Source organism: Colletotrichum godetiae (genome assembly GCF_030913485.1).
Source record: "Colletotrichum godetiae strain CBS 193.32 chromosome Unknown BDP55scaffold_3, whole genome shotgun sequence".
NCBI classification, from domain to species: domain Eukaryota; kingdom Fungi; phylum Ascomycota; class Sordariomycetes; order Glomerellales; family Glomerellaceae; genus Colletotrichum; species Colletotrichum godetiae.
In genome coordinates, this window is record NW_026851251.1 from 1,737,632 (window position 1) to 1,761,547 (window position 23,916).

Here is a 23,916-nt window from a genome sequence, read left to right on the forward strand (position 1 = left end):
TCTGTCTAAGTCCATACCATTAATCTATCTAAGTACATCCCTCCGTGTAGATCGTAATTTTCTAAATTACCAGGGCCCAGTGTGACCAAGTGCCCGACACCGTAAATAGAGCCCCTAGTGCACCATCATACTGACAATCTTGAACAGACAGTCTGACCGAATCTGCATAGTAAGCCGCACAATATTACACTGCGGCTCTGACCCTTCTTGGCTTGAGACCTTCCATTTTCCATCTGCCGGTAGTCAAAGCTTTCTTCTCGGTATACCTCTTCTCGATAGCCTCAAGGCTGTGCCCTCGGGTCTCGACCATCACAAGGGCCACCACGACTGTGCAAATAAAGGAGCATCCAGCGAAGAGAAAGTAAGCTCCAAAGGTTGACTTTGATAATAAGACCGGAGTAATTAGCGCAACGACATAGTTGGCAAACTGTAATGTTGCCTGTCAGCATAATTCGGGCTTACAAGGACTACAAGGGGAAAGAGACACCGAAACACAAACTTACCCAATTCGAGCTCTGTGCCAGACTTGAAGCACTACTGCGAGTCCTGGAAGGCAGGCTTTCCACCATGAAAGTGCGGAAGCCAATGGCCCATGTGGTGCTGTATACGATGGCAAAGAGATAGATGCATACAATTACAACCCACTTCCCAGCACCTGTATCAGCGTGAACTTCCCCAGCTGCATACAGCGAGCCCATTAAGACCATCAAAGCGGTTATAAGCACTCCTCCGAGTAGACTTGACGTCCTGCGGCCCCATCTGTCTGCTAAGAATGTTGCCGGAATGGTGGCTGCGAGAATCACCAGAGCTGAGACGCCAGATGCGAGGAATGTGGCTTCTTCGCCGCTCAGCCCAGCTTGAGTAAAGAGAATAGGGGCATAGTAAAGGATTCCATCTATACCGCTCCACTGCTGCATCCCAAGTAAGAAACAGCCAAAGATGGTCCTGCTTCGGAAGGGTGCCGAGAAGGCTTCTCTGAACTCGGAGAACATCTGGCGTAGAGTTTCCAGCAGTGTAACGTCGGGTTTCTGCTCTTGAGCCTGGGCCAGGGATTGCTCCAGCAGTTCCTCACGCTCGTTTTGGTCAAGGCCCAGGCGGTCCAATACGTCTCGGGCCTCTTGGATTCTTCCTTTGCCGAGAAGCCATCTTGGTGACGGCGGGACGACCCAGTACGTGCTCGAGAGAGCAAATCCCAAGAACGAAGCTACAGCCAACGGCAGGCGCCATGCCAGGGATGAGACTTCGATACGGGCGGTACCATAGCACATGAAGTAGCCAGTGGCAATCCCAGTGACGATGGAAAATTGCGGCAGGGCAGTGATGATACCCCGGACCCGGGCAGGCGAGATTTCCGAGACTTGGACGTAAACATTACTCAGAAACATGCCCTCGCCGACGCCCTTGATGAGACGGCCCAAGATGAAGACGCCCAGGACGGGTGAAGCGCACTCGATACCGGCGCCGCAGCCATAGACGAAGGCGCCCAGAGAGAAGAGGAGGACGTGCCCGAAACGGTCTGCCATGGCACCGGATACCAGAGCTGACAGGGCACCAGGGATGAGGACGGACGACACGATTACTCCGTGCACTGTGGGGGAGAAGTCGCCGAACGTGCGACGGAAGGACGGCATGGTCGTTACGGGGCCAATGCTTCCTGTATCGAGGCTTGATAGATTGGGCAGCATGTTAGCCAAGAGTAGGTTCGTCCGGGGTCTGGGTCTGAACAGTTATGACGAAAGACGAAAGCGAGTTACGACTGCGAAGAGCATTGCAAGAGGGTGGCAGTAGGTAGAGTAGAGTAGAGTAGAAGAGTCAGACTCCCGCGCCGGCGGGCGCAGAAGCTTTCTTGAACATACCCAAACAACATGGCAACGCATGATGCGACGATGCTTGCTCTCACATAGAGAGGAACAGGGAACAATGCCGCCACCTTTGCCGCCGGCATTTTGAGATGGACTGGGGAAACCTTGACAGAGGCTTGTCAAGAAAAGAACAGAAACCCCCACGGGTGGTTGGCGATGGTGTTTTCTGGAAGGATGTGGCTGATCTCCGCGGCCTTGCCCGTGGACTCCAAAATCTCTCCGTGGGCTGCAAAATTTGGCGGGGGGGCTTATCGTGTTCCCCACCTCAACTGTTGAATCGCCGGTGGCCGGGGAAAGCGTTTTCGGTCCCGGGTTGATATTATAGTCCCCACTTGCCGGTCTTCGCGGTGCGCTGACTCGGGTGAGTTTGGCGACCTGCGGAGTTCCACTTTTAATCCGACCTAGCTGACCAATGGCACAACACCGTGAGCGGGTAAGACGGTTGTGAAGGCATAGGAACCAGACGGTAAACTCGCCTTTGCCCCGCTTGAAATGCTCGCTATTGCCAAAGTCTATTAAGGTATGTCTCATCCCCGTTTAGCAATGTTCGGGCTGACTGCAACACGTGTCATGCCATTACTTGACTGTCGATCATACTTTTGTCGGGCCCTTGCAGCCGGTGGGACGCGAACAGAAACTCGAGACTTAAACGACATCCCGAATGAATTGAGCAGAACCAACACAGCTGCGAGAATTTAGTGCCATATTGAGGCGTATCTCGGAATTATTTTCTTCGTCGGATTCCGTTATTTCGGATCACTAAGAAGGCGCCTGCAGGTCTGGGTTCGCGAGGGTTCTCTTGGAGGACAGGGATACAGATGCGAAATTGATACCAACCCACTTATCCGTGACTCGAGCGATGTGCTCGGAGGAATACTCCGGATTCCTCTCGGCACGCCATACGGGCCATTCTCTGCTTTCCCCTCTCTTCTTCCTGGGTACCTAGAGTCTCAGCATACCCGAGAAAGAGAGCCTGGAAGCCTTCAACGTTGTCGGAAGCTTGGCGGTGCTCAATTAGCCAAGCTAGATGCTTTGCCAGGCGCTGCTATGAAACTGATGATCTCCGCAGACTGCAGCTACCATTGGCTGAAGCGGCTAAGTCGTGAAGTGTTACGTAGGCAGGCCCAAACTGTCGGCAAAGAGAAGACGCAATTACCAATTACTGCCCAGACATGAGCTCGTCAGCGCACCCAATGCACCGGTTCACTTCATCGCCAAGACAGACAACATCAGCCCAAAAAAAAAAGTGACCTGCCCTAATCTGCCGTCGGTCACAAATTGAATAGCTGAATTTCAGGGCGCAACAACCAGACGGTTCCACAACTATCGCAACAGTCCATCCGGGTACGAACGGAGATCAACAGTCAGTGCTGTCGCCTTACAGATAATTAAGCAGGGTAGTGAGATAAACCAGATAAGACCGTGGCCGGGCATTGTAGAGCAAGAGGGCTTTCCCCATGCAGCATCGCCCTCGCAACGCCCGTAATCTTTGCTTTGAACCCTTACTTGGCGCCTTTGGTGACCCTTCTTTTGTAGATCTTCTGGGGACGTGCCCGCACGGCGGTGGCCTGCGGGCTTTTGGTGCCATCCGGGGTTCCCAGAGCCCCCGGTTCAATAGCAGCGGCACTATGATTGTAATGTGACGAGAAATATGCCAGTCCAAAATTAAACTGGGATGCGTGGAAACATGAAGAGATCCTCAATTCCGTGTAAAACGTGATGCATTTGTCGGTTTGCGATACGAACCTTTCCATGTCATGGACTGGTGATTTAGAGTTGCCTGAGAAAACGAGAGGAAGGTGATCGAGATCTAGTACTGACTTTTGAATTGGCAGCGCTGTGTGAAACTCTTTGCAAAGTGATGACTGAGCTGAGCGGCTGTGACACACCTCGGCTCATGGAACGAACTGGCTGAGAATAAGGTAGCTTGCGAGAAGATTGGGAAAAGCTGAAACCCCCCAAAAAAACACCATCTTTGGGGTCAGAATCATCCAATTTTGGCCATCAAGCTACTGTCAATGACGAGATACGTGCAATTGACGGCACGGTTACTTCAGAGTCCGACAAAAGTTCTACCAAGACTTTAATTTGACGAGGGAAACAACGAGGGTTCTAGATCTCGTGCTGTTGGCAATCATCCCCCATGGGAATTGAGTTTGGGACGAGCAGCAGCTACAGACGTGGGCCACGACAATGCCACAAAATAACGGGGTTTCTTGTAGGGATCGTTCTATATGGTAAAGCACACTGCAGTCTGCTGTCAAAGTCTAATTCCCCAGAGAAGGACCCGGGCCAAGATGCCAATGTGCCAAGCCGGTTCCAAGTCGAAGACAAGACCTTTGACGGAAAAGCCAAGTCGAAAAAGCTGGAGCAGAGATCCTTGGGTATAGCAAAAACATCCACAAAATCGCTGACATACCCATTAAGGGGAATTCCTTGGTTGAGCCTCATCAGCCTTGATAATTGGCGGTTATGCCTTCAGCCGCTTCGTCAAGATGAGTTGACAGGTGCTTCCGGTTGCAAAGTACGAGGGATCTAGGGGTCTAAGACGCGCGGAAGGCCGATTTTCACTAGTAAATCTCGATTATCGGGTATTTGTCCTCGTTTCAATGTCCTCTCCATTCAAGTACGTAACAAGATACGGTGTGTTTTTTCAACTTTATCCGCACACGCCATATAACCCGATTAAGTGACAGGGTGTGGGAGTTTACCTTGTGCCTTACTGGGATCCGCGATGAGGCCTCTGACTGGCTCTTCAACAATCTGAAACTTGCCCGCCGGACGCAAGAATGGGTAGGAGCTTCTTGGACACTTCCTCCAAACGTTCGAGCGAGATCGCTGAGTGCCACAGGTGGGCAGTTCCGCTGTCGCGGCGTCGGGGACGAGGCACATCAGCTGAAAACTCTAAGAGAGGAATTGGTACCGTAGAAACTCGAGCAACTCGAACTTGCGCTAGCCCGTGCCAGCCCTGCTAGCGCTATGGCAGAATCGTAATACTGCCTAAAGTGGTTAAATGCGGCCGCCACCTATTTTTGGCGTAGGTTAATATTTTGATCGATCTGACTAATGAGAGCTCGCCGTCGAGGCCGGACCTATAATTGATATAATTTAATAATTATTTTGGCTTTTTCGTTGGTTTTGAGCTTTTTTTGTCGAATTGGCAAAAAGGGCAAAAGTGTTAATTGGAAGTAGTCGTATGTAAGTAACCGAGCCCCTGATTGTCCCCTGGCTTACTGCCTCTAACGGGCCCCTATTTATACGGCGGTTGGACTGTCGGGTCGACGAACTGCCTATTGATGCCATCACGGACTTCCTCTGCTGTGAAAATGTACTTTAACCCGTCGTTTAGAACAGCGAAGTCTGGAATCTCCTCTTGTAGCGTCTCCTGCTCAATGTGGGCTTCTACGTCGAAGAGCTCCCACCTAGTGTAATCGATGGCCTCGGCGGGTACGTCTTTGATCCGGATCTTGTCGACCTGGCTGCTATCGGGCCGAATAGATATTCCGTACTGTAGGAAGGCCTGGCTGACTATTGAGCCCTTCTCGTGGGCCAATTTAGCGGCTGCCGTTTTGACTGTTTTGGTGACCATTATTCTCTTTATACCTGTCTCCTACTTGAGCTCTTCCTGCTTATTTAGCGCTTTTTCTTCCTTGTTGAGTATGTAAGCGTCGGTTGCTTCTGAAAGCCACTGCTTGAAGGGCTTATTGACTGCGGTATCGAGAGGTTGGAGGAGGGAAGTGGTCCCTGGCGGTATGAGGCAGGGTGTGATGTGGTGCTGACGTAATAGCGTAAGGATGGAATCTGTCTTATGGAAGGAAGCGATATCTATTATTAATAGGTACTCGTCTCCCTTAGTCAGCGTTACTAATTCCTCTTTAATCTATTTTTTGAACAAGTACTCATTGTTGTAGGCAGTCTTGTTGAACTTAACTGTCACTCCTTCTGCGTATAATAGGCCCTCTTTTTTCTATAATTGACCCCCTTCCTCTGCGGGCTTGCTGTGGAATATTATTTTCGGTTTAATTTGTTGTATGCCGTTGGTGAAGATGTAGAGTATTAATGTGGCCTGCCGCTTGCCCTAACCGCTGCGGTCGCTCTTGCTAGCCACGGTTTTGGCCCCGACGTCGTTGTATGTGTAACCGTCTAGGTATTTGAAAGGAACTGGGGTCTCGTCGAGGTTGAGAATTTGCGAGTTAGGAAATCGACGGGCTGGACTTCCGAGTAAATCTCCGACGTTAGACCGTTTTACCTTAGCTAGGGCCATTTGATTAACTCGTTGGATAAAGGAAAGAAAGCTGTTGATAACTTTGAAGTACTCAGTGGGTAACTTCGTTGCCTGTTTGGTAAGTCGACGTTGGGTAATTCTTATACGATTCTGGAAGCCACGAAACTAACCGGGGGAAAAAATAAAAAGATGTTTGCTGTTCGGGTTCTGTTGGGCGAAAATCCGCTTAGCGGTCCTTTTGAACTAACTGGTATTAACGAGCTTTTCCTCACTTTGTCGTTGGCGGAAGGCGCCGTATAGCGCTGTCTCGAGCTCTGGCTACTGAGGGTGGTAGGCGTAGTTAGAGGACCGATTAACGATTAACTTGCGGTTCTGATACCAGGAGATAACCGTGCTTCGAGGGACTTTGAACTAATCTGCGGCTTCCTGGTATGTAGGACGTCTGTATATCCCTGGGAGCTCGGTCTCGCCCTGGCGTAGCCTCGGGGGGTAAATCGACTCTTTGTCGAGCTTCCTCATGCGGTGATGCTCTAAAAACATCAGGACGTTGACTTTGGTATCGTGGGTATAGTGGTGCTGGCGGCGTTTGATTGGGCTATTTTGCGGTGTATATTTCCGGTTTTTGATGGGGGTAGGAGTAGGCCCGCGGCGCTTAGCTGCTGGAGGTGTAATTGGCACTTTTGCCGTATTCGAATCCTTCTTGGTAAGGGCCCGTCGTGAGGGCATCGTGGGCACGTCGACGAGGCCTGTGGTGGAGGTGTAATTGGAGGTATAATTGACAGTATAATTGGTGGTCAAATCGGTGATGTAATCGGTGGAAGTGGGCAGTTGGGTAGGAGTAAAAAATGGAAAATAATCACTTACCGCCTTCCGTATACGGTTTAGTCGATTATATAATCGGATAAAACTGATCCCTCGAAAGGGCTTAGTGTGGGCCGCTAGCAGGGCTGGCACGGGCTAGCGCAAGTTCGAGTTGCTCGAGTTTCTACGGTATTCCCCCTCAACTCCTCTCCTCACTGATTCATTAGACCCTGTCGACGCGAAGCAGTAGCTCCAATTGGTCCCACCGTAGCGGAACACTCGGAAAATTAGGTTCGACAGGACGGACCACCGGGAACTCACTTGGGAGGAGAAAGAAGGGGCGAATGGCTCGTCCCCGTCCACACGACTTCCCTATTCGAGAAATCAGCTCAGTCTATCCCACACCCGCCACACCCTCGGGGGGTCGGGTTCCAACATGTCGGCACCTTCCATATCACAATGGGGCAGCGTATATCAGCCCTGCTCATTATAGCTCATTATAGGAGAAACGGAATTGGCCCGACTTGAAACGGAGCTCGCAAGTAGTCTGAGGGCGGGGTCTAGACTTAGGGGTGCATGTGGGCACGAGAATGCTTCTTGATGCTTGGCAGATATTCTCGTGACGAGAGTCTGCGAGAAGGGCATCATGTTGCTTCGTCTGGGGGGGGGGGGGGGGGGGCAGAAAAATAAGCTCGCAGGAACCTGAGCAATTGTCAGAGTTGAACAGAATCTCGATCTCCTCGATCGTCCAAAGCGCTGAGTTATCTAGTAAAATAACCACCGGCTTCAGTGATAGCTTTCGACAAACGCTATCACCCTGCGGGTTTCCGACGTCTCGCAAACTTACGTCTAACTAAGTTTCCATCTGAGCAAGGACTTGACTCGAGACGAAGACTTCTATCGCGATGTAGTACCGCAAAGATACTCTACTTAAGCTCCGTCTACTCTCCGACTTCAGCAGAACACTAAATGTCTAATGACGATGAACTCGCGTTCTCTGTTTCTTTAGCTCCAGCTTTCCCCATATCTAAGCTGGTCATACACACCCCTTCTTGTCTGTTTAAAGACGTTAGGTATCTGCGGTTCACAATTTACTTTCTCCTCTTGGACGTCTTTTCATCCCCAAGAACTGCCGGTCAAGACTTCTCTTCGGGTGGCAACCAATAAGCTTAGTGTGCAGTCTTTATTCAAGAAGACCGGATTCTCGTTCCTCAACTTATCAAACAAGGCAATGTCGACGCAGACACCTAGAGAAGATATCTCTCTTGTTTTCAACCGCAAGAGAAGAAAGGTCCGCAAGTCCTGCAACGCTTGCAGTTCTCAAAAGATTCGCTGCGGTAAACAACGCCCAAAATGTCAACGCTGCGAGACAAAGGGTCTCGAGTGCGCGTACAGCATGTCGATGCGTACTGGTGAGCGTCCTCGCGTCCTCGCCTCGCCGAGCTCGTTATCGGATACCCAGGCAACGATATCACTGGTCATGAGGGACGGTCCGGCACTGACCATGTCCAATGCCTCTACTGTCTCTCAAATTTCACAACAGCAGCAGCAACAAGAACGCCGCATGTCAGAGCAGCCTTCGGAACATCAAACCGACCTCCAGGATGAGATGATGTGGTTACTGGAAGGCACTTCTGATTCTGACAACCTCTTGGACCAGAGCCTTTGTTTTGATGCGGGTGCAGACTTTGGGGTCCCAATGACTCTGAACGACTTGTCTGCCGCTTCGACGAAGCAAACATCTGCGGCTATGCCAACTCCTATGACGCAGGAATATGACAGAACCTCCTTTTTTGACCAGCCCATGGACCACAAAATGCAACATTCCATGGATGCACCACTAAGACGCTCCGGTACAGTTGATTCAGCCCGCAGCAGCTCCAGCGCGTATTCCGACGACGGCCTCTCTCGCCATGGCAAAATCCACGACTGCACCATGGAGGTCCTGGAAATCGTCTCGGACTTTCATGTTCTCGCGCAAGGTTGCCTCACTGCCGTCAAGGACCCGGCGTGCACGTCCCATCTCGAGCGGCTACTCGACGACACTCCCCGGGAGATGGGCACCGTCTTATCTCACAACCGGGAAATCCTCCGCAGGCTAAACAATCTTCTCGACTGCCGCTGCTTCATGAGACAGGAAGTGCTTGTTCTGGTGTACCTGGCTGTTTACAAGGCCTTGGGCTGGTACGCAGCCATCCTTGGTGACGACGGTTTGTCCCAAGACGCGGACCAATCACAATTTTCGCTCTTTGGACGCATAGCCATCACCACCTCGTTCGTCGGAAGTTACTGTCTGGACAATGAGGCGCAGCGATTGGTTGCCGCGCACCTGGTCCTGACACACGTTCGTGAACACGTCGATCCTCTTATCAAGAGATTGCGACACTGGCACCCTTCTGCGGCCAGACACAACTCGTTGCCGTCTACACCGTCTTGTCCCGATGCAACCATCTGTTCGATATCTTTCACTGCCACCAAGGGACGCATGTCCAGTGTTATCGAGCAGCACCACCAGGCACTCCAGGAGGAACTTGAGCGAATTACCTTCAAGGCAAACAGTATTAAGCGTACATGATTTCGTTCTCGTTTTCTTTAATCTGTCTTTCTTCCTTTCTTTTCTCTGCAACATCCGGGGTTTGGATGGGACATGGGGGTTTTGGGTAATTTCACAATTTAAGAGTTACTTTGTGTAACTTTCCGGTCCGTCACATTGAAGCGAAACACCAGAAGTGTAGAATTAGGTGTCACATCTCATGTTGGTATCAAACCAGCTCTTAGGCATTAGCAGCATTTACTGGCTTTTAGGCACAGCAGCGATTTAGATATATCCGCTATTAGGCACAGCATTTCTAGGATACCAGCTTTAGAGATACCAGCTTTAGAGATACCCAGCTTTCAGGCTCACCACGGGGAGGGGGTGAAAGCATCAAGCAATACATTACGGCCTTTACGATCTTTGAGCAACAATTCTAGACTACTTTATTTACCTAATTGAATTTCCCCTGTGCTGTCATATACCTTACGTCTATAACTGTGCTGCCACTTGACCCTGTGTACAGCATGGAAACACAGTTATAGCGAAATATACCCCTTTCAGCTTTACGAACCTCTCGCTGAAGTTCGTAATGCCGTCTATCTGTTGCTATGAAAGATCTACTGATATGGAAACGACCAAACTCAACAAAGTTCTCCTCACTCCAATGACTCATGCTAGGCTTATGTCGATGAGAGAAAGTTCCCCAAGCTCAGGACGGAATACTGTCTTCACTTGAAGCTTGGGCGTCACTGCACTGCAAAGGTTCTCAAATGCAGTTCTCGTCCGCTCGCGACCATTGAGATTCATCAACATCAACAAATCACGGTCACTAAAGCTTGTCAATACGAGTTCTGCCAGGTTCAGACATGAAAGGGGCGGAGCTTACTGCATTCGGCGCTCTCTCTCACGGTTCTCTTGTCCCGGCTCGGGGACCACGACATCATTAATGATGATGCGGTCTTGAGGTCTCAGAGATGACGCTAGACTCTGAAGAATATTTTGGGCATACTTGTCGCTCCAGTCGTGAAGAATAAAACGACAGAAGTACGCAATGCCTTCTCCATCTGCAACCTTATGCTCAGGCTGAGGCTTCATGAAGTCGTGGGGACGGAAAGTGACGCGGCTCTTCAACCCCTCGGGGCAGGACTTGGCCCCAACCTCGACAGTCTCGGGCAAGTCTTGTACCTCGAATTGGAGCTTGGGGTACTTCTTGGCCAGAGCCATGGAGATGTGGCCAGGGCCACCACCGACATCGACAATGAGACGGATGTGGTCCTGCTCCAGCAAGTGCCAGGGGTATCCGCCGTCAACAGCGTGACGTAGGTCGTAGGCACCGCCAACGGCAATGCCGCGCATGGCGCGAGCGAACATGTCGTGTAGCTGCTGACCATCTGCTTCGCGGAAGCGCTGGAATTGGGAAATCTTTCTGCCAATAGAAACTCCATAGGCAGACTCGTTCGCCTCCATGCTGTAGCCGTAGTTTCTTAGGGCTTTGGGGACAGAAGCTCCGGCTGGGTAGGCGATGGTGGCACTGAGGTCCATCCATGCTTCCAGGTCAGGGTCTGTCACAAGTAGCGCAGACATGGCGTTGTGGGCGACAGTGCCGCCTGGCTGGGCTTCGAACAAGCCATAAGAGGATGTGTGCTGGAGAATGCGTTCGACGAGAGCAGGGGTAACCTCGGGCTTGCCGACAGCTTCAGCAACGTCTGCGTATGTTGTGCTCCCTTCAAGTGGGATGTGGCCAGCTAGCTTGTACTTCAAAGCAATTTGCAGAGAAGCTGTCGCGCAGTGCTCGAAGCTGAGAGTGATGAGAGTATCTCTCGGTCCGCGGGCAAGACGGACAATACGCTCAGCCGCATCAACTATTGATGTCTTTGCCTGGAAATAAGGTAGATTCTCGGGAGTGAGTTCGAGACTGGGTGCAGCGGCTTCGGTGGAGAGCTTCTCAAGGCCCCGCTTAGACAGAAACTTGTTCAGCTCGGCTGAAGCAGATGAAAGGGTTGCGACAAGCTCAGTGAGCTCGTCTTCGGCAATACGGCTGGGCATATTGATGATTGGCGGATAATATGGGATGAAATATCAACTGAGATTGATGTAATAACAACAGCAGAGGCTTGTGAATTGAGGCTAATTTGGGGTGAAAATGCACGGTGCGACACAACCCAAGGCGTGGCGGTTGATGTTCTTTTAATCAAAGCCGTTTGGGAATGAATGCTAACCCGCACTATGGAAACTCACCGCATCGCTATTCTTGCAACGCCGGCTTCCCGAGTTGCTTCACCGTGAGCCGGGCATCTTCAGGTATCATTCAAGAGTCTGATTTGGTGCAACACCCTGCGAAGGTTCTAAGTGCCAAGGCTGGCAGAAATCGCCGGTGGTGAATTCCGTTTTCCTAGGGGGAACATACCGGACGGGAGGTTGGAACAAGCTTGGACATGGGGTAAATGATCACCGGCAGTTCCTGCTGTCATGAGTGGAACCATTCAAGGCGATTCAAGGCGCATTTGCTAACCAAAGCTTAATGAATAGAGTTTATGAAAGTGGGACGCGTCTTAGTCGCCGGAATCAAAGATCCCCGACCCAGTCCACAACGTTCGGACGAATCTTTGTATCTGGACGGTATTCCTAAACCCGGGGTTCTGACAAGGTACCCGATCGCGTTTATGCAACTAAGCATATGAATGCTCAAGTCGGCGTTTATGTCGGGTCTCGGGATTTTCTTCCACGAAGTGAAGTTGCCGGCTTCCCTCAATTGAATATGTCTGATATTCGACGATGTTCACCTTTTTCATAATCATAACGTCCACTCCGTGATTGTTAGCTCGGTTGAAAAGTTCGTATTGGGTTGGTAATTGTCGCCACTGTCTACAGATGTCTCTACAAACATCTGGTGAACATGCCAAGCATTCGTCCCTAGTGTTGCCCCTGTGCCGGTGGGAAGCTTCTCAGCTTTCTCAGCTTAAGACATTTTTGGCCACTTTCAAGATACGCAGAACTCTTTACAGCCCAGATATTAGCGGCACGTAAATAGTGCCTGTACTAAAAGTTAATGCTGTACGGGCGCCTAACGATTGGCAATTCACACAGCGTCCCAATTCTTCCGTACAAGCGAACCGACCACTCACAGCGCTCGTATTGTCGCAACATAAACCCCTGGCAGCGCTGTGTTAAGGGGTAAGAACCGTGACTATGAACAACGCATGCCGTGTCTGCTTGCCGATCTACCGAGATCATCTCTACATACTTTCTGACTGTGCAGCACTGCTCGGGTCATGAGTTCCGATAACTGGATTACTGTCCGGCAAATCCCTCTTGGTCCTTCATTGAGGAGTGTCATGATGATTGATGAAAGTGCAACAAATCGGTCTAGACAAAGAAAACAAGGAAGAAAATCCTGATCATGATTTAATTTACTTCGTCTAAATCTGTAATTGGTCTTAGGTCCTAGAAACCTGTCCATGCCTCACAGTCTTCCAATGACCGAAGCCCAAACATCTTCTTTGAGCCCACCTCACTCTGCAGGATACTTCGGTGAGCACGTTTCCTCATGCCCTCTTCAAATGCCCCAATGTCTTCGGCAGTAGGGGACCCCTGGGCCGCGGCAATTGTCTTCGCAAGACAGGAAGCGTCACAAATTGCCGTCTGCGCTCCTACTCCACCGCAGGGACTCATTGGATGAATAGCATCCCCGAGTAGGGTCGCCATAGCAGACGGTGACCATGAGGGAACGTTAGGCACAGAAGACACGACGCGAATCAGAGTCGCTTGTCTCGTATCCTGTTGCTCAAACACTGATCGAATGGAGGGATGCCACTCTTGCGTGATGGACAAACTCAGATGAGCTGCCTCAGTCGCCGCCTGCGCGGAGGTCGAGCTGCTGACCTTGGACGTCGAAGTTCCTCCATCTAGACGGAAACGGGCTTCAGGTCCAATGAGAGCCCAGTAAATATAGTCGGCGGGAAGCTGGTGCTGAGACCGGCTTACTTCGCTGAAACGGATTGGCTCCAAGAGCAAAGTAACAGGCGCATCTCCAATGATGCAGGATTGCAGCATGGGTGTCTGGTCAGATACGATGGTCATCCATCTCATGCCCTTTTCGGGGAATTTCTCGAGGACCTCAGATGTCATTGGAGTTTTCCCGTAGATACAGGCGGCTCCGGTGTCTCGGATCTTGTGGCTGGGAACAAGATTACGACGGACAACCGAGTGCAAGCCATCTGCACCAACCAGGAAGCGGCCTTCCACCGAGTCACCGTCTTTGAAAGAGACAGTAACAATGCCATGATCCAGGTCTGTCTTGTAACATGCCAGCTCCTTACTGAACTGGATACGGTCCTCAATGCCTGTCATCAGTGCGGTGCGGAAAGCAGCCCTGTCGACGCAGTAGCTAGGGTGCAGGCCAAGCTTACCACTCAGCCCTCCGCCCGAACGACTATTGACCACAAGACCGGTGAATGGATTAAAGTCGGTTTCCCCGATGGCGAGGGTGGCGCACGATGTCTGAAAAGTTTGATAGACTTCCTCGGGCAAACTCTCGGCCAGTGCGACGGCGGCGTCTCTGCGAAGCTTCAGGCGGTATCCCTGAGGCCGCGAATCAACAGCGGGATCTCTTTCGAATACCCGGAAGGGAATCTTGTGCTTTTTCAAGGCCTGGGCTAAGCACAGACCGCTGATACCGGCGCCCATGATGAGTACTGGCCGCTTTTCCGTGGCTGGCATGATGGGTTTCTTAATCTGGATGAAGTCGTTGGGGCTGCCGGGTGCGGAAGACTGAAGTCGGACGGTCAAAAGCCCCATGACGCTGTCGTCTGGTTGACGCGAATGCTCAATCTCCATTCCCACGTCATGGAGCAGTGCTTTCCAGTTTTCTAACTCTCGCTCTCTGGCGTTGAAAACCTGCATCATCATGAGATCCCGAACTCTAAGCTGCTGCTCATGCTGCAGAGTCGTCGACCCCGGGGGTGGCAGAATTGTGTCCATGATGACGATGCGAGCTTTAGGGTTTGCTTCGAGTGCCGTTCTCAGGTTTTGCAGGATGATAAGGGCATCTCTGTCAGGCCAGTCGTGGATGATCATGCGAAGGAAGTAGACGTGGGCATCCAGAACTGTCTGAGGCTTGAAAAAGTCCGATGACATGAACTGAATATGCGATTTGACTGCTGGGTCGATACTAGTGTCTGCATCAAATGCCCGTTGAGCAGTCGCGACCGTTTCTGGTAGATCTTGCACAATATACTTTAAATGTGGGAACTTTGAGGCAACGTGGACAGCAAGCTGGCCGTGAGAACCGCCAACATCGACGACCTTTGCGCCTTCTGGCAGAGAAGCCCAGTCGAAACACTCTACAGCATGCGCTAGACTCCAAGGCCGGGAGGCTGTCACATTGCGCATATAGCTCGAGAAAACAGATGTGAGGTCTGGATTCTTTCGAATGTGGTCGAAAAACGGATCTGTGGTATTCTCGGCAACGTTGAAAGCTGTTTGATTCTTGGCGTCTGTGTCGCCCCAGCGGCGAGTTGCTTCGGGAAACTTGTATGCCACCGGCATGGAATAGTTCATCATCCAGCGGGCCCAGCTCATGAAGTTCTCGTCACGAACAAGCAAGGCCGACGATCGGCTGTGTGCAACGTGACCGGATGTGGGCTCCTCCAAGAAGCCGTTGAGCACAGCCATCCGAGAAACACCTTTGAGGTGCTTCTCAGGAACGCCTGCTTTAGCTGCCAATACTGGGTATGCAATCGAGCCGTCTCGGGGGAGGTGTTGCAGAACATCGAGATCCACGAGCCATCGGACGCAAGTCAATTCTTGGTACTATGGAAAGGAATTGTCAGCTAAGAACGTTAATTGCGAAGGATACCGTAGAAGCTTACGCCATTGGCCAGGTGATCAAGGTACTCTTCGGGCATGGTCGATAGCTGGAGAAGCTTCATTGCCGACTCCATCAGCTTCTTGCGTGGATTATGAAGCGCCTTCGACTTATCCTCGAAAGGACTGGCCCCAATTGACTCATTTTCTGATTGTCGAAGAAGTTCGGTTCCGTGAGATGCAATCGAGTCCAAGGACAACCTCAGTTTCTGATAAAAGTCCATCGCGGCGAGTGTTTGAGCAACTCTGGCAGCTTGAGAAGGTCAATGGGGTATGCTGAAAGAAAATCGCGACTGCATCACGCTGGTCACCTGCGACTGGACTGAGGAATTGGACGATCTATGTTTTAAAGCAGCCTTTTACTTCTTAACCCGGGCAATTTGACGATCTACATAGTATGGTGTTTGGATTCAATCTCTGAGCGTCAAGACAAAGCTTCCCGAGACACCTGCACAGGGCGATCCGCGGTTCGCTAATTAATCTGGTTGCTGCGGCGGGTCCGAGTTGATGGGTGGCTCGGGGTCTACTTACCGCTAGAGAGACGGTAAACGGAAGTTCGCCAATCAAGTAGAGCCAATGACCCGGAAAAGTGGAACCCGACGGTGTAGGTTCCCGATGTCGTTTAGACAGTGAAACTCGCGGATGCCCAATTTCGATTTCCCGGTGAACACAAACTCAAGAGATATTGAGTGAAAAGATGTTCTGAACTATCGGAGAACACTTCAAACTAAATTTACATGAAGAAGCTTTGATCGGGCTAAGTTCCGCCGAATCGTAAACCCATTCCATTGCTCGCTCGTTGCCGACGAGCTTGAAGACTATGATGTTCGTGTAAATCAGTTGTGTAGAAGAACGCTTCCAGAGATTAAAGCAGATTTTCTAGGTAATAGAATATCCTGAACCTAACTATCGGTGTCTGAGAACCTCCCGTAGAGGGAAGCCGGTCTATAGCCAGGGAGGAGCCTATACCGGTATGACATCGGAGAATGTTCTGCGTGCTGCGTGGAGGGCGCCGAGTCAGTTTAGCTTACCTTTCTTTTGACAGATTACTTGCTTCCTGCATGGTCTGAACATTGTAAAGATTGAGTTGGGTGATGTAATCCACACGTGTACAGAAAGTTGAGTTTGGCGCTTCTTTCGACTGAACAACTATCCAGAAGATTCACTAGTCGATTTCGATCCACGTTAGCGAGGCTCGTGCTCTATTTGTTACAGATGTTGTAGTATGACGCCGTGCTATTGCTCGTGCTTCTCGATTCGGGTGGGATAAGGTGATATCGCAGACATCGAGATTAGTGACGGATCATATGATAGGAAGTGTTTACTACCTGTGTTGAACAAGGTAGGCAGCACTTACACATTCCCGAGCGGACCCTAGGTCCACTGTGTTTAACCATTCTCCTTCGCCAGACAATCATGTCTCAGATTTTGATCGAACGGCAACTTACCGTCCTAATCGAGATATCCCATAGCTGCTAGGTAGCAAATTTACCCGTCCCCGAGATGTAACAATGTCTCCGTGCCTTACCAAGCTGCCGGTTCGCAAGCCGCGCTGCTAATCTCGCCTGAACGGTGATAGGCCAAGTCTGGCAACGCTGTGGCTAGCTATGAGAGACAGAGGAAGGAGGAATACGAGCTTTCCTTTCCCGGCCTATATGATTACCGATCGGGACATTCTGCAACGATTATGACGAGGCATCATGACGATTGGGATATAACTTGACCAGCTTGGCAACCTCGTATATCGTTCTTGGAAGCACACTCAACTGCACAGCCTCTTCTACACTCAACTGTACTCGGCCTATCATTCTCTGACCAACGATCTTCATTGAACTCTCGATCTGAGTTATCGATTCATCTGAACCATTCCTATTATCACCAACTCTTTCTTCTAGCTTGGCAACTATCACACAGCCTTGTTCTGTTTCCAACTCAGACTCCTTCAACATGTCGGGTCAAGACCAAGTACTCGCCTACGTCTTTGGCGACCAAACACATGACATCGCAGACACACTGCGCAGTCTGGTACAATCACACCACGATCCACTCGTGATCGACTTCCTCGAGCGAAGCTGTGGAGTGCTGAAACACGAAGTTGCCCGCCTATCACCAGAGCAGCAGGCAAGATGCCCTCGCTTCGCCACCTTGGCAGATCTCCTGTCCCCGTACCGTTCTGGTACCCTCAACCCATGCCTTGTCCAAGCCTTGACATGCATTACACATCTTGGCCTCTTCATCCGTCAACACAGCAGCGGGTGTCAAGTCTATCCCACACCTGAGAACAGTCTTCTGGCGGGAATCTGCACCGGTGCCTTGGCTGCTGCGGCCGTGAGCTGTGCTCATAGCGCCCCAAGCCTTCTCTCACCGGCCCTTCACGCCGTTGCCGTTGCCGTTCGCCTGGGTGCGCTCGCATGGGACGTCGCTGATAGAATCACCAACGAGCATGAGATATCCGATTCTACCAGCACGTTCGATTCGTGGTCCCGCGCTGTAACTGGATCCAGCCCAAAGATCCTCGCCGGCGCCCTGCTGCAATACGCCGCGGAGGCTGGCTTGCCCGTGACGACTACCCCTTACATCTCAGCAGTCATCGGGCCTAATCAAGCAACAGTCTCTGGACCTCCTGGCGTTCTCTCCAACTTTTTATCTTCAGCCATCGGCAAGTCCGTTGCACCTACGTCAGCCTCGCTGCGCATAACTGCACCGTATCACTCTGCACTATTCTACAGTGAGCATGACATCGAGCAAGTTCTTGCTGGTGTCCCTCACACTGGCTCACCTGTGGCTCGCATTCCTGTCATCTCCACTAGCACGGAAGGCCAGGTGCTCCTCCCCACCGCAAGCATTCGCGATGCGCTGGAACAGGCTGCCCGCGACTGTCTCGTCCGAGAGATGGCGCTAGAGCAATTGCCAGTCCGCATCGCTGAGCATGTTAGGCGTTCAACGAAGTCGGCGACGGACAGCATCACGGATGTGATTATTCAGCCTTTTGCCTTCCACAGCACGGATCGTCTAGTCTCCCCTGTTCGTCGACTACTGCCGTCAGACTCCTACTGTGTACAAGAGAAGTCGCCTTTGGCCACAGAAGAGCTTGCCTCGCTCGCCGGCAATGGTGCACTCGGTGCCAATGGCGGCGCTTCCAAGTCGCCCATCGCCATCCTTGCGGCTTCTGGAAGATTCCCTGGCAATGCTGACACTATGGACGCCTTCTGGGATATCCTCCACAAGGGCGTCGATACTCACGAGATGGTCCCTGCTTCCCGATGGAACGCGTCTGCGCACGTCGGCGACACATCTGTAAAGAACGTCTCCGGCACGGGCTTTGGCTGCTGGCTGCATCAAGCACCGCAGTTCGATGCCGCCTTTTTCAACATGTCCCCCCGTGAGGCCGCTCAGGTCGATCCCGCCCAGCGTCTGGCCCTCCTCACTGCCGCCGAGGCTCTCGAGAAGGCCGGGATTGTACCTAACCGTACTCCTTCTACCCAGAAGCACCGCGTCGGTGTATGGTTTGGCGCCACCAGCAATGACTGGATGGAGACAAACAGTGCGCAAAACATTGACACCTACTTCATCCCTGGCGGTAACCGTGCTTTCATCCCTGGCCGCATCAACTATCACTTCAAATTCAGCGGACCTAGCTACACCATCGACACTGCTTGCAGCTCTAGCTTGGCTGCCTTGCACCTGGCATGCAATGCTCTGTGGCGCGGCGAGGTTGACACCGCCATTGTCGGGGGCACCAACGTTCTCACCAACCCAGATATGACGGCTGGGCTGGATAGAGGCCACTTCCTCTCCCGCACTGGCAACTGCAAGACCTTTGACGATGATGCTGATGGATACTGCCGCGGCGAAGCAGTCGTTACTATCATTCTCAAGCGACTAGATGATGCCCAGAAGGACAAGGATCCTATTGAGGCTTGTATTTTGGGTGTCGCCACGAATCACAATGCCGAAGCAGAGTCCATTACCAGACCCCATGCTGCTGCTCAGAGGGACCTCTTTGAGCATATTCTTGCCGAGACCAAGGTCAGCTCCAACGACATTAGCTACGTAGAAATGCACGGCACCGGCACGCAGGCTGGCGATGCAGGAGAGACTACTTCTGTCGTTACGACCCTGTCTCCGTTGACAGCGCGCGGTACCTCGGTTCGGCCAGCCACCAGTCCTCTTCACATTGGTGCTGTCAAGTCCAATGTCGGCCATGGAGAGGCCGCTGCTGGCGTCACTAGTCTTGCCAAGGTCCTCATGATGATGAAGCATTCGACTATTCCTCCCCACATTGGCATCAAGACGAAGATCAACCACAAGCTGCCTGACCTTCAAACCCGCAACACACGCATTGCTACTGTCGCGACTCCCTGGGTTCGACCCGAGAATGACAGCCGAAGAGTCTTGCTGAACAACTTCTCTGCCGCCGGCGGCAATACCGCTATCGTCCTGGAAGACGCTCCCGTCTTTGACACTTACACTGGCCCTGACCCGAGGCGCCATCACGTCGTGACGCTCTCTGCCAAGACTGGCGAATCATTGGTTTCTAATATCGGTAATCTCATCCAATGGCTTGACGGTGCGGCACCGCGCGAAGACCCCAATCTCCTCGCAAAGCTCTCTTACACCACCACCGCTCGCCGCATGCATCATCGGTACAGAGTCGCTGTGACTGCTACTAGCATTCCTCAACTGAAGTCATCGCTTCAGAAAGAACTCAATGCCCGCAGTGGCGGAGAGAAGATTCTACCTGCCCCAGCCAAGGCCCCCGGGTTTGTGTTTACCTTCACAGGCCAAGGCTCCCCACACGCCGGCATGGGCGCGGACTTGTATGCCCGGTTTGCTTCCTTCAGAAACAATTTGCAGCGTTACGACCAGTTGTGCGTCCAGATGGGCCTGCCTCCGATTCTTCCTCTCTTTGAGGAGCGGGATTACTTCAGCCGCGCTTCGCTTACTGCTCTGCAGTTGGCACATGTCTCTTTCCAGATGGCTCTCTGCAAGCTTTGGGAGTCCTTTGGCATCACCCCCAAGGCCGTCGTCGGTCACAGTCTTGGAGAGTACGCCGCTCTGTACGCCGCCGGGGCTCTCTCTCAGGCCGACGTTCTCTATCTTGTTGGCAAGCGATCTCAGCTGATGGAGGAGCACCTGGCCCAAGGAACGCACGCCATGCTCGTCGTTATGGCTGAAGAAGCGACAGTTCTGGCTGCCATTCCTGGTGTTGTTGGTCGCGATCTCGAGGTTTCGTGCCGCAACAGGAAGCACAACATCGTCCTCGGCGGAACCATTGCGCACGTCAAGGAGGCCCGGACCACCCTCGAGTCTAAGGGCATGCGCTGCCACGTCCTCGATACTGCACACGCTTTCCACACCTCTCAGGTCGACCCCATCCTTGCTCAGTTCCGCAAGATTGCAAAGGGCATTCACATTCGTCGACCTTTGATCCCTGTCATCTCGCCCACTCTGAGCAAGGTGCTTCGTGAGGCCACTGATTTCAGTGAGGGCTACTTTGTCGAGCATTGCAGAAAGCCGGTCAACATCATGCAGGCCGCATCTGTCGCCATGGCAGAGGGCATTCTGGATGAGCGCACTATCGCTATTGAGATTGGTCCCGCGCCTGTAGTTGCTCCTATGGTCAAGGAAGTTGTTGGGTCGACGATGCACACATTCGCATCTGCACACAAGACTATCGATACCTGGCAGTTGATGATCGATGCCTTCTCTGGAATGTACGCGGCTGGTGCCAACATTGAATGGTCTAGATACCATGCCGACTTCCCCGAGTGCCAGCAGGTTCTCCAGTTGCCCTCTTATGGATGGACTCTCAAGGAGTACTGGATGCAGTACACCAACGACTGGAGTCTCCGCAAGGGCGATGCTGCCGTCAGCATGGGGCCCGTTAACTTGGCCTTCTCTTCGATTTATAAGGTGGTCAAGAACACTCTTCAGCCAAGCTCTGACGGCGAGGTAGTGGTGGATCTCGACCTCAACGCGGACGATGTGCACTCTATGGCTCAAGGCCATAAAGTGTACGGCGTCCCTCTTTGCACCCCATCCGTCTACGCCGACATTGTCCAGATGATTGGCAAGTACGTTAAGCAAATCACCGGCATGGAAGTTGACGCAGTTGGAACAGAGGTAGCAGAGATGCATATCCAAAGCGCTCTCGTCGCCAACGACGTCGGTCTCAAGCAAGTCCTCCGCACTCAGGCCAAATTTGATGCCGCCAAGAAGACCCTGTTTTGCACTTTCTCCACCATCGACAGCAATGACAAGGTCATAGAGCAGCATGCCAACTGTTCGATCCGCTTCGCTGAAATCGACGAGACCAAGTCTCAGTTCGCCCAGGCTGTCTCGGATGCAAAGGTTCGCATGAAGGCCATTCAGGCGCAGGTCGGAGAAGACGACAGCACTTTCCGATTCAGCAAGTCAATGATTTACAAGATGGTTGGCCAGCTTGCCGATTTCGATCCCAAGTACCGCGGGCTGTCTGCCATCACTCTCAGCAACAATACATACGAAGCTGCTGGCACCGTGTCTTTTAAGGGCATCCCTGACAACGGGAAGTGGTTCTCCAATCCCGCCTTCCTGGACTCCATCTCTCAACTGGCCGGCTTTGTCATGAACGCCAATGAGTGTGTCGATCTTGACAAGGAGCTCTTCGTCAACCACGGATGGGAGTCGATGAATCTATTTACACCCAAACTTGATGCTAACATGACTTATCACTCGTACGTCAAGATGACTGAGGGCAAGGACAAGCTGTGGTCCGGAGACGTGATCATCTTCGATCAGGAACAGAACCTCGTTGGCATCCTTGGCGGTGTCGCTCTGCAAGGCGTCCCGAAGCGCCTCATGGACTACATTATCAACTCGGCCATGAAAAAGGTCTCCGGTGGCTCCTCGTCGGCAAAGGCTCAGCCACAACCACAACAGCCCCAGGCGATTGTTACTTCAGACATGAAGGCAACTTTCGGAGACATCTCTCTGACTGAGGCTCAAGCTGCTCCTGCTCAGCAGCCAGCCGCTGAAGACTCTTGGCCCGTGGCACTCAAAGTCTTGGCTGAAGAGAGTGGTCTCGACGAGAAGGAGCTTGCCGATGATGTCGCCCTCGCTGACATTGGTATCGACTCACTACTCTCGCTTGTCATATGTGGCAGACTGCTCGATGAGCTTGATGTCGACCTGCCTGAGCGCGCACTGTTTGAGGAGTGTCTGACTGTGGGCGACATCCGGATGCGTGTTTCTGGTACCGCAGTACCTTCGACTGAATCTTCTGGACAAGAGAGCGACATCACGAGCGTTGAATCTGACACCGCGTCATCCGTCGGCTCCCCAGATCTTTACAACTTGGCATCGCCTTTCTCGGCTGCCATGACGCCAATCAATGGGTTTGAGACGCCCGGTTCGTACTTCGAGGTCATCGACATGAGCGCCGGAGACTTTAAGGGCAAAGCTGTTCCGTCGACTCCCGTTGTTCCTACAATTCCACCGGCATGGTCGATGTACCTTCAGGGCTCTAGGACGAAAGCCAAAGAGACTCTCTTTCTCTTTCCGGATGGTTGTGGAGTTGCCACTTCATACTTGAGTCTTCCTACTATCTCGCCGACTACAGCCCTCGTTGGCTTCAATTCTCCTTTTGCAAAGTAAGCAGCAATGCACTCTTTCCTATTACTTTGATTCAATACTAACAAGTTTTCCTTCTAGGACTCCCAGCCGCATGTACGATCACACTCTCCGCGAAGTCCTACAATCTTACATTGCCGGCCTCCGTCAGAAGCAAGCACGCGGTCCCTACCGCCTAGGCGGCTGGTCAGCCGGCGGCATCCTCGCCTACGCGGTGACTCAAGAACTCATCGCCGCCGGCGAGGAAGTCACTTCCCTTACCCTCATCGACTCTCCGCCTCCCAACAATGGCCTAGACCACCTGCCCGACAGGTTCTACGACCACTGCAACAAGGTTGGCATCTTCCGCAACGAGATGCGTCGCGGCGCGGAGCAGTCGGAGCCGCCCGAATGGCTTATGCCGCACTTCCGCGCCTCAACTGAGCTCCTACACGACTATCACGCGCCTGCCATGTCACCTGAAGCCGCATGGAAGTTGCATGTCAATATCATTTGGGCTGGCGAGTGCGCTTTCGATGGGGTGCGCTACCCGACTTTGCCTCCTGCCATGATGGAAGGCGAAGACTGCGAGGGGATGAAGTTCCTCACTGAGAAGAGGAAGAACTTTGGGCCTGGGGAGTGGGCTTTGCTATTCCCCGGTGCTTCGATTGCGACTACGGTCATTGAGGGGGAGCATCACTTCAGCATGATGCGTGGTAGCGGTGCAGACAGATTGGTTGAGTCTATCAGACGGGGCCTCTAACTTTTCCTCGAATAGACTCTCGTTCTTTACTATAGTGTTTCCTCCGGCGTTCAGGACGGTGGATCTTTGATCAGGAGCGGCGTGCGGCTGGCATTCGCGAGGCAACTTTGAATTAGCAGAATCGTCGATTTGATATATGATCGATCACATCACAGGCTTGGACTTTCTTTTGTAGAGCATCAGACTTTTCTGTAACTACAGTCTGGAATTTGTTCTTCCTTTTCAAATTAGCCTTCGATCTAGAAATCCAAAGGTTCACACCATTGTCTCT

General features: G+C 52.1%; 5 protein-coding genes across 5 annotated transcripts; 2 read left to right on the plus strand and 3 right to left on the minus strand.

Annotated features, from left to right (window-relative positions):
* Positions 1–184: 184 nt before the first annotated feature.
* BDP55DRAFT_690098 (hexose transporter) lies at positions 185–1,631 on the minus strand (the record flags this gene model as incomplete). Its single annotated transcript, XM_060576818.1, has 2 exons — positions 185–427; positions 504–1,631. 2 exons carry the CDS (start codon positions 1,629–1,631, stop codon positions 185–187), a joined length of 1,371 nt encoding a protein of 456 aa, XP_060435905.1.
* A 6,653-nt stretch (positions 1,632–8,284) lies between these two features.
* BDP55DRAFT_540527 (uncharacterized protein) lies at positions 8,285–9,463 on the plus strand (the record flags this gene model as incomplete). Its single annotated transcript, XM_060568132.1, has 1 exon — positions 8,285–9,463. The coding sequence occupies one exon, from the start codon at positions 8,285–8,287 to the stop codon at positions 9,461–9,463; it is 1,179 nt and encodes a 392-aa protein (XP_060435906.1).
* A 630-nt stretch (positions 9,464–10,093) lies between these two features.
* Positions 10,094–11,470, minus strand: BDP55DRAFT_541279 (O-methyltransferase; the record flags this gene model as incomplete). Its single annotated transcript, XM_060568205.1, has 2 exons — positions 10,094–10,253; positions 10,311–11,470. The coding sequence occupies 2 exons, from the start codon at positions 11,468–11,470 to the stop codon at positions 10,094–10,096; spliced, it is 1,320 nt and encodes a 439-aa protein (XP_060435907.1).
* Positions 11,471–12,868: 1,398 nt separating this feature from the next.
* Positions 12,869–15,513, minus strand: BDP55DRAFT_541479 (O-methyltransferase; the record flags this gene model as incomplete). The annotated part of the gene is made up of 2 exons (XM_060568221.1): positions 12,869–15,235; positions 15,295–15,513. 2 exons carry the CDS (start codon positions 15,511–15,513, stop codon positions 12,869–12,871), a joined length of 2,586 nt encoding a protein of 861 aa, XP_060435908.1.
* Positions 15,514–18,487: 2,974 nt separating this feature from the next.
* Positions 18,488–23,870, plus strand: BDP55DRAFT_600609 (beta-ketoacyl synthase; the record flags this gene model as incomplete). The annotated part of the gene is made up of 2 exons (XM_060571050.1): positions 18,488–22,923; positions 22,985–23,870. 2 exons carry the CDS (start codon positions 18,488–18,490, stop codon positions 23,643–23,645), a joined length of 5,097 nt encoding a protein of 1,698 aa, XP_060435909.1. The 3' UTR covers positions 23,646–23,870.
* Positions 23,871–23,916: the final 46 nt, after the last annotated feature.